We start from the raw sequence: 16,033 nt of genomic DNA on the forward strand, positions 1-16,033 counted from the left end.
GAACCACACGCTCTGGCGCAATTTTAGGGGCTTCGCCTCTAGCGCTGACGTCCGAGGTTCGATTCCCGTAAGGGAGTGAAGTGAGCGCTTCGCACCGGCGAAGTACTGCTTTTAAATTTTTTTTAAGAAGAAAAGAAAACCTTTTTAAATTAAGTCTTAAAAAGAGGTGTAAAGATATTGACAATAAGCTACGCAAACCCACCAAGACATGCAATCGTTTAAATCAAGGTGCGAGTCGAAAAACACCATCCCATAATATTAGTTAACGATTAACACATTTCTATATGTATTGTAAGCATACAATACAACTGATAATATGTTGCGCTTATTTATCTGGTATACCGACATTTTTGCGCGTTTAACGGCTGAAATCTAACGTGGTTTGTGCCCTTCAGAATGAAAACAGTTTGCATTTACCATTTTAATAAAAGGCGAGCTTTTAAGCCTGAGAAATCACCCCATAAATGCACACGTTTAATTGCACATGTGTTAATATGTATGCTTACACAGTATTAAAAGACACTCAACAATTAACGTCATTTACCTTCGTTCCCGCGTTTGACTCGTGCTGTAAATCTCTTCCTTGTTTTCAGTTCACGTGTATATGTAGGAGGCGTGATGACGCAATACGTGACTCCGCCTCCCCCATTAGAGTATATGGACAAAAAACAGGTTCCAGTTATGACCATTACGCGTAGAATTTCGAAATGAAACCTGCCTAACTTTTGTAAGTAAGCTGTAAGGAATGAGCCTGCCAAATTTCAGCCTTCTACCTACACGGGAAGTTGGAGAATTAGTGATGAGTGAGTGAGTCAGTGAGGGCTTTGCCTTTTATTAGTATAGATTACTCAAGCTTGAAAATTTAGTTGCCACATAAGTCTATGTTTATAGTTGGATTTTTTCATACATCATTTTCAGCAAGTGCAAAAATCTGTAGCAAGTGCTCCCTCACTGTTGTCTACAGCTGGACATGGTGTCAGTCAGGGTTCAATACTGGGAACAATTCTCTGTTCTCTGTGTATATTGCCATTTAGAAAATTCAATATTAACTTCCATTCATATGCTGTGAACACACTGCTGTATTTATCATTTAAACCCAAATATATTTTTTCAATTAAATTGTTAATTAAATTAATAGTTAATATGACATGCTGGTAAAGTGTGAAGTGATTTTTTTTGTTCTTTTTTTCTAATTCCATTTTCCAAGAAATAAAAGGATATATGATAGGTTCCAGCCATGTTTAGAACAAATGATTAAGACTATGTTTGCTTTATTTCTGTTGCATCTAAATTTCCAATTAAATAAAGTTTTTCTTATTCAAAATTTTTGAATTTTAGTTTAGCTGAATCTATCCAAAAATTAGCCATTACACTTCTGGTAAGAATTTACTGTTCAGGCATCACATTTGTATGCTTTATAAAGCCTGCATTCTCTACCTTAAAATGTTGCAAAAGTAAAGTGTCGTCCTAAGCTTGAGGGTCTCTGAAATGTTAGTTCATTCATTTATTTCCGGCAGAATTAACTATTGTAGTGCTTTATGGTAAAGTTGTTAAAATGGCTAATTTACAACTTCACATTAAGTTCAAAATGCAGCAGCAAGGTTCATATGACAATAAATATCAAATATACAAATGAGCTAAATTAAATTGAACTTCATACTGTATATGATGTTACAAACTCCACACAGAGCCATAGCAAGGTTTGGGGCAGCCACCCGTATAATTGGTATCCTGGCTGTAATGTCGTAAAAATAAATACAGCACTGATGTGCACAAAACTGAGTCCAAAACAGAACTGAGGGAATACGGAAAAGGTGGAGGCTTTTAAAGGGGAAGGCAGGAAGTGAGGTCAAAGGGGTCGGGCTCATGAGGGTTTTCAACCATAGCACTGTTGGTGCAACTGGTGCACTGCAGTGCACTGGTGCGCCGTGGAATTTTCTAGGGGCGCCGCGAAAGCTTTTGTAAAATATCTAAACTTGCTAGTGTTTTTGAACTTTTGGTTGATTAAAAAGATAATGTTTACAAAAATATATTTTATGTTGAAAAAACAGATAACGGTTAATCAGATTGTTGAATAAACGAATGTATTTATTTTTAATGCAAGTTAAAATTTTCGCTGTTCACCATTCATCATAATATCAACACCAATGGTGTCAAAAACACATCTCGTGAGACTTAAAAAGTCTCGTTGTTAGAAGATCTCGCTCACTGTATGGATAGAAGAAGTCGGAGCAAATATAGAACGAGAAAATACAAACGCTACATTTCGGCTCTTGCTGACAAGAGAGTATCGCTGTACGGAAATGAAGTCTAAGAAACGCGAGAGACTTCAAATGATCGACAAGGAAATGTGCGTCTGTCTTTCGAAAATTGATCCTCGCATCAATCTCATATGTGCTGAAAAACAATCTCAACGTTCACATTAATTAAATTTAAGATTTATCCTTTGATTCCTTTATTAATAAAATGTCTTTCAAACTTGTAAAATTAACTGTTTTTATTGGTGATTGTCCATAGATTGTGTCGTCATGACTTTATTTATGGGCAGTCCCTCAGGTGCGCCGCGAAAGAAAATTTTTGGACTTAGTGCGCTGCAACTCAAAAAAGGTTGCCTTTCATTGAACCATAGGCTAGGGGCCAGAGCCGGCAAGATCTTCTTCCATAGGCTCGGTCCCAGAAGTGATGTCAAGAGGACCAGGTGGAATCTCCCATGATTGGTGTGCAGGAAATGGAGAAAAAGAGTCAGTGCACTCTGTCACATCCTGGTTTGAATCGGAATTGCCCTTACTCAAGCCATTTAGCTGCCTCCCATGCGCACATGTGTGACAATGATCATATTGATCGAAGTTCTTTGAATTATGTTTGGGTGTTGTAGTGTACCTTGCAATTGATTTCTGTCTCTTTCATGGCAGTCTTTCATGTTGTGCAAAGTGCTGTCACATTAGTTTCTACCTTTCCTTAACCAAGGCTATTTTTCAAAGTTGATATGCTGATTAAGTGGAAGCATGGATGTTTGATACTCATTGAATATTAATGTATTTTTGAATATTGTGTGTTTAACTAGTGTTTTGATATATCATTTATTGTTAAAACTAAATGTAAAGTAAATTATAACTGACAGAGTGACTGAAGGTAACTTAGACATTGAATATTTGGCTATTTCACTTAAAGTGGAGAAGCACTAAGCACCAGAATAACCCATTTTTACAAAACCGGACGTATGTGTTGTAGGCATATTTTTCTAGCATGGCTGGATCAAGAAATCTCTGTCCTTGGAGATATTTCAGGCCCCGAATCTCAGTTATACTATTCTTTCCTCTTCGTCTTTTTTTTTTTTTCCCTTCAGTTAAGGCCAGCCATTAAAGCCTGTAATATATCACTTTCATGACCACTCCCCTTACAACCCATTGTTAAAATTTACAACCCAGTGCCCTTACATCCAAGACCAGTAGCAGCCCACTATGCCAGACTGAGCAAAGCCTCTCACTCTGCGCTGCCCATTCAATCTGTTTGGTAAAATGACTCCCTACTGCTCCCCCATGTTCATGTCTCTCCATTTTAAAATCCCTGCCAATTTGTCCAGGAACCCCAATCTTGAAAATATCCTAATCAAATAAGTACACAGGCTATACATGCCCCCTAAAAGATTAATTGCTATGGGGCTGACTTCAGATAGTTTTTGCTTTCTGTGTCAAACTAGGGCTCTGGGAACCTACACTCCTTAGGTTTTGGAAATGCCTCATTTGGTCTTTTGTTGCAACCTTTATGTCTTCTGTCTTTTCCATGGATATACCTCTATTGCCTTAAATATTTTTGATACTATAACTTAACCCCCTGTCCCCAAATTATAGGCAACAAAAGCTATTTTCGCTGCCAAATCAGCTGTGGTCTCCTGTTGGAAATCACCACACTTTCAGTTTTGTGAACGCTTGAAGACATTTTTTTTTAGTTTGATGCAATCAGAGCTCTGTGCTGCCTAAATTAATTAGACGTCTGGGATCAGTGGTGCCAAATGGTATAATTTTGACAGTGTGTCCACAAGGGTGCGCTGATGAATCCCAAACCCAAGACACAACATTTTTTTAGAATAAAATAAAAGATATATATTCTGCCAAAGCACCTTCTAATGATCACCTTTCCAACAATCAGCCACACTTACTATTTAAATTAAATTCTTCCCTCCCTTCATCCTCCATTGAGTGTTGCCTGCTGCCTTCCGACTCTGAATCATTGATGTGAGGGAGTGGGCTCCCTTTTAAACTGGACCTGGGAATGCTTCCGGTGCTATTTTGTGTCTCCCTGAAAACACTTGAGGAACCCTGATAGGGCTGTACTTCCGGACTCCAACTCCCAAGCATCCCAGGGGGATCACTGCCACCTGCCGTATGGGGGATGGAACTGCTCCCAAGTACTAGATTTCGCTAGTCCATCCATTATTTTATACTGGCTGTGCACAAAGTTATCTTTTTGTCCAGTCAGCCAATCCACTCTTCATTCCTCTCTGACCTCCTAGCTAATCCATTCGTCATTCCTCCCATCCAGGTAAAAAATCTTCTTCCCGGCTGGGATGCCCATTGTCCTCTTACAGCAGATATAGTATAGTACCAACTATTTGATTACCACATTGATAAATTAACCTGTGTCCCATGGTATGTAGGGTTTCTTAGGCTGGTGACATCTTTTCTCTTCTCCTCAGTCAGATCAGGCAGATCCATCCTCATACAATAAGCTTATGCCTTGATGTGAAAGGGGGGTTCAGGGCAATAGAGTTTTATATTTTTATTTTTACATAATCTCATAATTATTGTTTTATTAGAATATTGTTATTATATAGCTGTATTTGACTTGTTCTCAATAAATACTTGATCACAAAAAAGAGAGATTCAAGAGAAGGTTAGTATTCTGGGAGAGTGAGGTCCTGTGAGACTCCACAGAAAAACAAACTAACCTTTTAATAATAACATGAGCTACCACAGCTATGCTGATGACACACAACTGTATTTATCAATAGCACCTGATGACCCCAACTCTCTTGATTCATTGATACAATGTCTTACTTGTGTTTCTGAATGGATGAGTAGTAATTTTCTCAAACTAAATAAAGAAAAAACAGAAATTTTAGTGATTGGAAATAGTCAAAGTCAAGTCAAAGCGAACTTTATTTTCATCTCAACCATATACAAGTATACAGACAGATGAAATTGCGAAGCTCAGGGTCCACAGTGTAACAACATGAAGTGCAAATAATGAATTAAAAATAAATTAAAAACAGAATTAAAATGAAAATTAAAATTTAAAATTAAAACACAAACAAGACAATACATTGTGCAAAGACAAGACAAGGAAGTAGCAGCAATACTGACGTGTAGTAGATAGATAGATAGATAGATAGATAGATAGATAGATAGATAGATAGATAGATAGATAGATAGATAGATAGATAGATAGATAGATAGATAGATAGATAGATAGATAGATAGATAGATAGATAGATACTTTATTAATCCCAATGGGAAATTCACAAAAATTGATGCAATGTATGGTATTTGCAATCTAGATACATAAATATAGTCAATAGATATGTAATATAATAAATAAATAAATAATAGATATAGATAATACAGAAATTATCAGTGTATGATAATAGTTGTTTAAGACGTGTAAACAATGACAGGTCAGAATGTTTCACAGCAGAAGGATATCAAGAATGTCAAAATACATAAAGGTCAATATGAGATTTTCAGGTCTTTTTTAAATGCACACTAGTCTTTGCAGGAAAGTGGCTTGCATGAATAAAAGTTCTGTTTTTAAAGGTGGTTGAGGCAGTGTGGAAGATCACAGAGGGCAGCATGGTGTTAAGGAGTCTGACAGCTTGAGGGTAAAAACTATCCTGCAGCCTGGCAGATCTGGCTCTGATGCTGCAGTATCTGCTCTTGGATGGCAGAAGTGTGAAAAGTCATGTGATGGGTTTAAGGGGTCCTGCACAATCCTGCAGGCCTTGCGGACACTGCATTTGTAAAATATGTCCTGTAGTGAAGGGAGAGGCACCCTAATAATGTTCTCTGCTGTCTTCAATATCCTTTGCAGGCACTTGTGGTCGGATATGTTGCAGTTGCCATACCAGACCGTGATGCAGCTGGTCAGAACACTTTCAATGGTGCCTCTGTAGAACATGGTGAGGATGGAAGGGGGAAGATTTGCTCGCTTCAACCGCCTCAGGAAGTGTAGTCTCTGCTGGGCTTTCTTGATTAGTTATGAGGTGTTATGCATCCACATAAGTTCCTCAGTTAACTTGGTACTCCTAACAGTTTCCACATCTAAACCGTTGATGCTGAGTGGGATGTGGGCAGGATGTGATTTTATGAAGTCCACGATTATCTCTTTTGTCTTGTCGACATTGAGAGATAGATTGTTGTCTCCACACCATGCAGATAGCCGTTCCACCTCATCTCTGTATGCTGTTTCATCATCCCTGCTTATCAGTCCCAGTACCGTCGTATCATCTGCAAACTTGATGATATGATTGGTGTTGTGCGTGGCTGTGCAGTCGTGAGTCAGCTGGGTGAAGAGCAGTGGACTAAGCACACAGCACTGCGGCGCTCCAATGCTCAGTGTAATGATGCGGGAAGTGTTGTAGCCCATCTGAACTGACTGGGGCCTCTCTGTCAAGAGGTCCAGGACCCAACTGCAGAGGGTGGTGTTCAGGCCCAACCTGCTCAGTTTTACAACCAGCTTTTGAGGGATGATTGTGTTGAAGGCAGAGCTAAAGTCTATGAATAGCATCCTGACATATGTGTCTTTTTTATCCAGATGTGTCAGGGAGAGGTAAAGGGCAGAGCATATGGCATCCTCAGTTGACCTGTTTGAGCGGTATGCAAACTGAAGAGGGTCAAGGGAGGTAGGGAGATTAGTCTTTATGTGTGACATGACTAACCTTTCGCAATAGTTCATGATGATGATGGTGGCGTGAGTGCAACTGGTCGGTAGTCATTCAAGCATGTCACTGATGACTTCTTCGGCACTGGTATGATGGTGGTCGACTTGAAGCATGCTTAGACTGACAACTGGCTCAGAGATGTGTTGAAGATGTCTGTGAGGACACCAACAAGCTGAATGGCACATTCTTTGAGCACACGACCAGGTATGTTGTCAGGTCCTGCAGCCTTGCGTGGATTGACTCTGGATAGAGTCTTCTTCACGTCAGTTATGGAGAGACAGGTACCTGGTCAGTGGAGGGAGGTGTTGCTTTTCTCGCAGGCTCTTTGTTCTGCCTCAAACCGTGCAAAGAAGTTGTTCAGCTCATCTGGAAGGGAGGCATCACCATCGCTGCTGTGTGGGTTGGGCTTGTAGTTTGTAATTGCCTGAATGCCCTGCCACATACGACGTGTGTCTCTGGTGCTGCTGAAGTGTTTGTTAATCCTCTGCGCGTATGCCCACTTAGCTCTCATTATAGCACGAGACAGGTTGGCTCTGGCCACCCTGAGGGCGGCCTTGTCTCCAGATCTAAAGGCTGCATTTCTGATCTTGAGCAGCTTGTGCACTTCTCTCGTCATCCAGGGCTTTTGGTTGGCTCTTATGGTAGTATCCTTGGAAACAGTAACATCCTCTATGTATTTGGAGATGTAGCCAGTCACAGAGTCTGTGTACTCCTCCAGATTGATGGAATCACCATCCATAGCAACCTCCCTGAAAATGTCCCAGTCTGTCAATTCGAAGCAGTCTTGGAGAGCTGAAACAGCACCGACCTGCCACACTCTGATGTTCTTGTGGGCTGGTTTAGTGTGTTTCAGCAGGGACTTGTATGCAGGAACCATAAACACGCTGATATGGTCTGTATAGCCGAGGTGGGGGTGGTGTACGGCCTTGTAGGCATCAGGAACGTTTGTGTAAACATTGTCCAGACAGTTTCTCCCTCTAGTAGCAAAGTTCACATTCTGAAAGAATTTTGGGAGAACTGACTTCAAGATGGCATGATTGAAGTCTCCAGCAATAATGAAAAATACCTCGGGGTGCGTTGTTTGCAGTTTGCTGATGATCTTGTAGAGTTCCGCTAGCGCCTGGTTAGCATTTGTGCTAGGTGGGAGGTAGACGGCTACCACCAGCAAGCAGTTGCACTCCCTCGGCAGGTAGAAAGTCCGGCACCTTACCGATAAAACCTCTATCAGCGGGGAACAGTGTTGCGCAACTGCAGCAGCGTTCGTACACCACTCTCTGTTCACATAAACACACAGCCCCCCTCCCCCCTGCCACGGGTCTTACCAGACAAAGAGGCGTCTCTGTCTGCTTGGAAGATGGTCACTCCATCTAGCTGGATGGCTGAGTCTGCAAAGTTCTCCTGGAGCCATGTCTCAGTGAAAATAAAGATGCAATAGTCTCTCATTTCCCACTGCTTGGCCCGCTGCAGCTTTATGTAATCCAGCTTGTTGTCCAGCGATCGGACATTCGCGAGCAGAATGGATGGTAGTGCAGGTCTGGTGGGGTTAGTTTTTAGCCTTGTGCTAACACTGCCGCGTTTTCCTCGTTTCTGCTTCCGATCGCTGCACTTGCGTTTCTGCCAGCTCAGCTTCTCAGGCTGCCAAAGTAAGCAAAGGCTGCAGAGCGTCTCTGTCACCTCGCTGGATATTTCGGCACAGTTTCTTCGGAAATCGAGCAGGATTTGCCGCTCATAAATGCATGTCTGCGTATCACTATCACTTAACTTTACTTCTTTTCTTATACTAGTTGAAAAGGACGAACAAAGATTAACACTAAACACCGCAGACTTGGGAGCTCTGTAAGCCGCAGCCTGCATGGGTGCCACCATCTTGTATATATGATGGATATAATGAGGTTATTATAATTAAACTTGATGCATTAGGATTAAAAGTCAAGACGGAGGTAAAGAATTTAGGGGTAACTATTGACTCTGACCTGAATTTTAAATCACATATTAATTAGATTACTAGGACAGCATTTTTTCACTTAAGAAATATAGCAAAAGTTAGACCTCTTATAATATTGCAAGATGCTGCAAAATTAGTTCACGCTTTTGTTTTCAGTCAGCTAGATTACTGTAACGCACTACTCTCAGGACTACCAAAAAAATACATCAATCAATTGCAATTAGTGCAGAATGCAGCTGCTAGAATCTTAACTAGGAAAAGAAAATCCGAGCACATCACCCCAGTTTTGATGTCACTACACTTGGTTACCTGTGTCATTTAGAATTGAGTTTATAATACTGTTTATGGTTTACAAAGCCTTAAATAATCTCGCGCCATCTTATATTTCAGAATGTCTTACATCTTACACTCCAAATCGTGACCTAAGCAAAGCACCGTGATGTCCATACATTGATGGATTAAAGGCCAGAAGTCCACATGACCGTCATCATCAAGTTCTTCCATGAGAACCCTGAATATAATGAGGACTGATTGAGGTCATTTATGTTAGGTAGAATGCCTAGAGGGGGCTGGGCGGTCTCGTGGCCTGGAATCCCTACAGATTTTATTTTTCTCCAGCCTTCTGGAGTTTTTTTTTTTGTTTTTTTCTGTCCTCCCTGGCCATCAGACCTTACTTTTATTCTATGTTAATTAGTGTTTCCTAATTGTAATTCTTATTTATTTTGTCTTTTTTCTCTTTCTCCATCATGTAAAGCACTTTGAGCTACATTGTTTGTATGAAAATGTGCTATAGAATTAAATGTTGTTGTTGTTGTTTACAAGGAATGAAAGAGTATGTATGAGAAGTGTAGTGCAAAATTCATGAATGTGTTAGCCTCACTGTAAATCAGAAAAAGGGTAAACAGAGAAAGTGTGGCCAGAATCTGTCTAAACTTTTCATCTGACGAACAAAATTGTTAGGTAGTTGATAGGCAAGTTGACATGTTGGTGTTTTTGTTGAAAGAACATACTCTTATAAATTTAGAAGACTTTGGGTGGCATATTCTAAAGAGAAACTATCATGCTTTCACTTTTTTCCTTTTTATATCCTGTTTTTTCATTTCTTCTTTAAATGTTGACATTGTTTTCACAGTTTCATCATGTTCATTCTATTTGTGTTTCTTTGCAATGGTGATGAACAGGTTGACAGATGAGATTAGACAGGAGTTCCCATAATGATATCTGATATGATAAGATATTTGCAGATGAAACTGTGATCTATAGCAAGAGCAGGGAGCAGGTCGAGGACACCATGGAGAGGTAGAGATATGCTCTAGAGAGGAGAGAGAGGAATGAAGGACAGAATACATGTGTGTGAATGAGAGGGAGGTCAGAGGAATGGTGAGGATGCAAAGAGTACAGTTGACAAATTTGGATGAGTTGAAAATTTTGGGATTAACAGTACAGGGTAATGGGGAGTGTGGAAGAGAGTTGAAGAAGAGAGTGCAGGCAGGGTGGAACGGGTAGAGAAGAGTGTCAGGAGTGATTTGTGACAGATGGGTACCAGCAAGAGTGAAAGGGAAGGTCTACAAAATGGTATTGAGACCAGCTGTATTATATGGGTTGGAGATGGTGGCACTGACCAAAACAAAGGAGACAGAGCTGGAGGTGGCAGAATTAAAGATGTTAAGATTTGCAATAAGCGTGACAAGGATGTACAGAATTAGGAGCACGTATATTAGAGGGTCAGTTTTGGTTGGACGGTTGGGGGACAAAGTCAGAGAAGCGAGATTGCGTTGGTTTAGATATGTGCAGAGGAGGCATGCTGGGGATATTGGGAGAAGGATGTTAAGGATGGAGCTGCCAGATAAGAGGAAGACCTAAGAGAAGGTTTATGGATGTGGTGAGAGAGGACATGAAGGTGGTGGGTGTGACAGAGCAAGATGCAGAGAACAGGAAGATATGGAAAAAGGTGATCTGCTGTGGTGACTTTTAACAGGAGAAGAAGAATTATCTTTATGTTTCTATACTCTCATACTGTAAAAAACATCTCACCCGTCACCCATACCAAATCTTAGGTCGAGCATTTGGACTTCTTTGGGTAGTGCTAGTCAATAAGAATTTCCAATATGAAATTACATTTTTTGAGGCCTGGGACTATTTTAATGAAGCACTGATATTAACAGAATTTAATTAAATGATCAACAACCAAGCATTAGATAAAAGAGATCACTATGAGCTCACTTTTGAGCAAATTAACTAATATGAAAAAGACAGACCATTTGTTCTAAAGCTAGCCTACAGTTAATCAAAGAAAACCCTTAAGCCAAGGCCACCAAAACAATAATACAATCTACAAACAATGCATTAGGAGCTTTGAAGATGATGACAGGTTCTTCAGGCATAATATAATACCATGAAATATTATTTTAACCAAATGCTGCAATCTAGAACATGGCATCATCAAAGTAGACAACATATTCAAGTAGATATACACAATATAAACAACATAAAGGGTGTGGGACATGTATTGGTCTCTAAGCCTGACAGGAGCTGGATTATCCAATGCCACAAGTGAACGACCTCCTTGAGAGGCTTGGACAAGCTCAATATTTGACCACACTGGACATGACAAAGAGGTACTGGCAGGTTCCTTTAATGGACTTTGCAAAGGTTAAGACCGCGTTTAGCACCCCTAGTGGACACTGGCAGTATCGTGTCCTTCCATTTGGGTTACACGGGGCTCCAGCCACCTTCCAGCGTCTGGTGGACAAAGTGCTCAGGCCTCATAACTCATACAGTGCTGCCTACCTGGATGATATGGTCATCTATTCCAGCACATGGATGGAACATCTACAGCAGGTAAAAGCGGTATTGTGGACACTTGGTGAAGCCGGGCTTCGGATTAATCCCAAGAAATGTTTCTTTGGATTGAGCAAAACCAAGTATTTAGACTACCTGGTGGGTCGGGGTACCGTGAAACCACAGTGCTCCAAAGTAGATGCCATTTTGAAATGGCCCCATCCGCGAACCAAGCGGCAGGTCCAAGCCTTTCTCGGGTTAGCGGGGTACTACCGCCGGTTTGTGTCCTGGTTCTCGGAGAGAGCGGCGCCCTTGACTGATTTGACAAAGAAGAGGGCCCCAAACACTGTGGTATGGACGTAAAAGACAGGCACTGAATTTAGTGACTTGAAGCAGGCCCTTACGTCCGCACCTATTTTAAAGCACCTAACTTTTCTTTACCTTTCATCCTCCAGATGGACGCTTCGGACACAGGTCTGGGGGCCATGCTGAGCCAAAGCGTCAATGGTGTTGAAAACCCCATCATGTTCCTGAGCCAGAAACTGTTGGACCGGGAGACCAGGTATGCGTTGGTGGAGAGAGAGGCTTTGGCGATTAAATGGGCAATTACTCAGCTGAGGTACTACCTGTTGGGCCGGGAATTCACCCTTGTCACAGACCATGCACCTTTACAGTGGATGGCCCTGCACAAGGAGTATACAGGCAGATACTTATCCATCATGCAATACCATCAGCCACAGTGCAGATACTGGTACACTTCATTTCCTAAGAAGTAACTTTGTAACACACTGACACTGACTTGATTGCACACATTTTCATTCTATAACATTTTTTGTGATTAATTCTTTATTAATAATCAGCAATAAAAATAAAAAAGTACCAAATATCCTTTTGGTCAAACTAATGTACACAAATTGACAGTCCCAACTGGATTGAGAAGAAAATTTATAGAACGGTCTCAATTAATATAAATAAATATTTAATTTTAACAAAGAAGCCCCCAGGACCCCTGCTGATAAAAATTAATTAACTACGAAATGTATACTGTCTGTATGGCACTGAGGAGTAAAGTGCAACACCAGAAGCTAATTTCACTTGCTTAAAGACTAAGAATCAAAAGAGTTGCATTGTCCACTGGCCACCCCAGCCCTGATCAAGTGAACTATTTCTTGCCATTAAGCAACACTGGACCACATTGACTGGCTAATCTTTGCTGCTTCTATAGCCAGAAATGTATTTACTCATATTTTATCCACTTCTTATTTTTTTTAAATAAAAGGAAGTTCTACCTGTATACATCAGTACCACACCACTACACAGCATTGCTGATGTCAAATAACTGAAAGCACATAAACAGGCAGTGTGTGCTGGTTTTACTCACTTTTCAGTTCACACTTAGCTCCATTGAATCCAGGACAACATTTCCACTCTAATGATGTAACTATTTTGTGCTTCACTCTGTACGTTGGGCGACGTATTAACTGGTATCTGAAAATTGAAATATCAAAATCAGTAAGTTTGCAGTAAATAAACTTTACATCTGAAAATGTACATGGCATGTGGACATTTACAAGAAAATACAAAAATTTCAAACTGACAGAAACACTTAAATTCATAAAACAGTTGAACACATAGATTTTAATCAGTTTTTTTTATTATGTTCAATAAAACCTACACTGAAAGAATGGAAACTTAAATTTAGGTTCACTCTGTGCTTACACCTGAATAACCAATTCTGACTGTCTATAAGGCTACAGCTGTATGACTTATGTGATTTGAAGAGCTTGATTTGCTCTTGCCATTAGCCATCCATCCATTTTTAAACCACTTTTCTAGTTCAGAGATCTGATATCTATCCTAGTTATACTAGACCCAAAGCAGGAAACAGCCACGGACAGAGGTCCAACATAGGTCAACGCTTATGCACATATCCACATATTCTCATACTGGGCTCAGTTGATCTAAAATGCTCTTTTTTTGTGATGTGGGAAGAAAACTACTGTACTCAGAAAAAGGCCATGCAAACATGATCAAAACAGGCAGTGCCCAGTCCTGGCATTTCAACCCTGGATCTTCTCATTCATGTATCTTTTAATTACTTTAATGGGAATGACATAGCATTGAAAAATTTAAATTTCGTACTGAAATTGCTTAAATTGCTGTTGCCTGTGTGGAGGCTGCATGATCTCCTTCTGTTAGTAAGAGTTTTCCCCTTGTACCCTTAAAGATTTATTGGTTAATTGACAATTCCAAATGCACCCTGTAAGTGTGAGTGGGCTCTGTGATGACCTGAACCCAAGTCCATGTCAGTTTCCTACTGGGTAACCATTTATGCCTGAATAAGATCTAGCTTCTCCACAGTTCACCTGAACTGGACAAGTCTGTGAATGTTATATTAACAAGTCCTATATAACAACCCTTTTAAGTCTAACTTATTCACACTTCATTACATTTTATTTAATCTATTCTTGAAACATCAGTTTTTACAGGAAAACCCAAATTATTAGGCAGTATCATTTTATTTATTTCTTGTCTTCCTTTTAACTCATGCAGGCTGATTTTGTTAAGTGACTGTGAGTTTAACAAATATTGCAGGTGTGGATGTTCTTTTGGTAATCAGTGCCACCTAGTGTCAAAAAGACAAACACAAAATACAGAATTAAAAAGAACAGTACAAAACACTTTACAAAAGACATTACGGTTAAACTCTGGCTTTGGAAGTTTGCAGTGGCTACATGTTTTGCCACCCAATAATGCCTTTGTTTACTGTGCATCCTATCTGAAATTATTTTACTGTCAGCTTTGTGCACACAGTCTCTATAGTCAATTGCAGTGTCGTTTCAATTCTGTTTGAAATTCAGGAAAATGAATATTTCTATTATGACTTTCAGTGCACAGGAGTCAAAACAGTTTCATTAGTTTTGATTCATTTTAATTCACTTGCTGTTAAGAATTTTAACATCTTTACTTCCGTTTTTTCATCAGCAAAAATTTTAACAAGGTTGATCAGAAAGCATGATAGCCAACAAACACACAGCTAACTTGACCCCTTGTGCAGATGGAGGTGCTCGCCATGAAGCAACATTTAATTAATCAAAATATTTAAGTAACAAAAAAACTAAGAAAAAAGTTAAATGTATACTGGTAGCAATTTTTAACACAACCAGATATGAACAACAAGCGGCATTATTATATATATCTAATTAGAGATCATACAGGATTAAAAATCTGTTGTAGTGAATATCTACATCCACTGCTGCTCTGAAGGACCTTTAGATCACCTGATGTAAACCCCTGAAACAATATCAGCACAGGAACAATTGTTTGGACAGGTCTGATTATGTTGTATACAGTATATTGTGATATGTTCATTCTATTAGGAATATTCACCCAAACAAGTTTTGTTTTGTATAAATTTTACCACTCAGGATTTTTTTTTAGATTTCTAGAACAAGATGCACTTGCTTTGTTAATTGGCCCAAAGTGAATAAGTGTGGATGTGTGCTTAGATGCTCTCTACAGTAAGGACTGGCATCCCAGTCAGGGTTGACTTCTATCTGATGGTGTTCCCAGTAATCCTGTCCTGGGCAAAAAGGGTTAAGAAAACAGATGGATGAATGTTTTTGTTTGTTTTTTTTTTGCTTTCCAGTGCCATGTGCAATGCAGGAAAATTTTAGTACATTTTTGTTAGTACAACATAGCCCATCAATTACCCATTAATATACAGTAACGTGCTATACATAAAAAATGTAAAGTTTCAACGACCCCATCATTCTCAGCTAGACTATTAGGGAACATGTTCCATGTATAGTATCTACAGTTTTCTGTGTGAAAAAAACAGAACTATATATCTACTATGTGCATTGCAATATCATACTAAGGTCTGTGTGTCCAGCCCCTTTGAGCAATCTGATTGGTCAGTTTGGCTTTGGTGACACAACAAAAGATGACATGTGTGAGATGCACAAGGAGGAGTAAAGGTGTAGGAGACATGCTGAGAGAGTCATCTTCAAAGACGGCAAGTATACCAGACAGGAGGTGAGAAAGGTGCCTCATAAATAATGACAGAATCTGAGAAGCAGGCATTATGGGAAATGGAGTGCCAGTTAAAAGACTTGACACATGCAAATACTGAGTAAAGATGCAGAAGGATCATATAAGGCAAAGATAGCAAACATTTAAATTATTCTATATACATTAATACACACATACATTCAAACAAGGTAGTGTGATTATGTAACTGGTCATGAATGGGCTGGGCCCCTGCTGCTAGGCTTTCCTTTATTTCAGGGATTGGCTGGGGCTCTGATGTTGCTCTTAGCTCCTACTATTTCTGTCTGTTTCAGGGGTTGAATAAAGGGAGAGCTCAG

At 39.8% G+C, this 16,033-nt stretch overlaps 1 protein-coding gene across 2 annotated transcripts in view; it reads right to left on the bottom strand.

Moving 5' to 3' along the window:
* LOC114652016 (multimerin-1-like) overlaps positions 1 to 16,033 on the bottom strand; it is a 627,482-nt gene that overhangs the window by 584,229 nt on the left and 27,220 nt on the right. For both annotated transcript variants that reach the window (XR_007934941.1, XM_028802164.2), the window contains exon 3: positions 13,045 to 13,151. Coding sequence is in view for 1 of the 2 variants with exons in the window: in XM_028802164.2 (XP_028657997.2) it covers positions 13,045 to 13,151 (107 nt within the window). In the remaining variant the exon portion in view is untranslated. The remainder of the gene's footprint in view (positions 1 to 13,044; positions 13,152 to 16,033) is intronic.

Source organism: Erpetoichthys calabaricus, chromosome 5 (assembly GCF_900747795.2).
Source record: "Erpetoichthys calabaricus chromosome 5, fErpCal1.3, whole genome shotgun sequence".
NCBI lineage: Eukaryota > Metazoa > Chordata > Cladistia > Polypteriformes > Polypteridae > Erpetoichthys > Erpetoichthys calabaricus.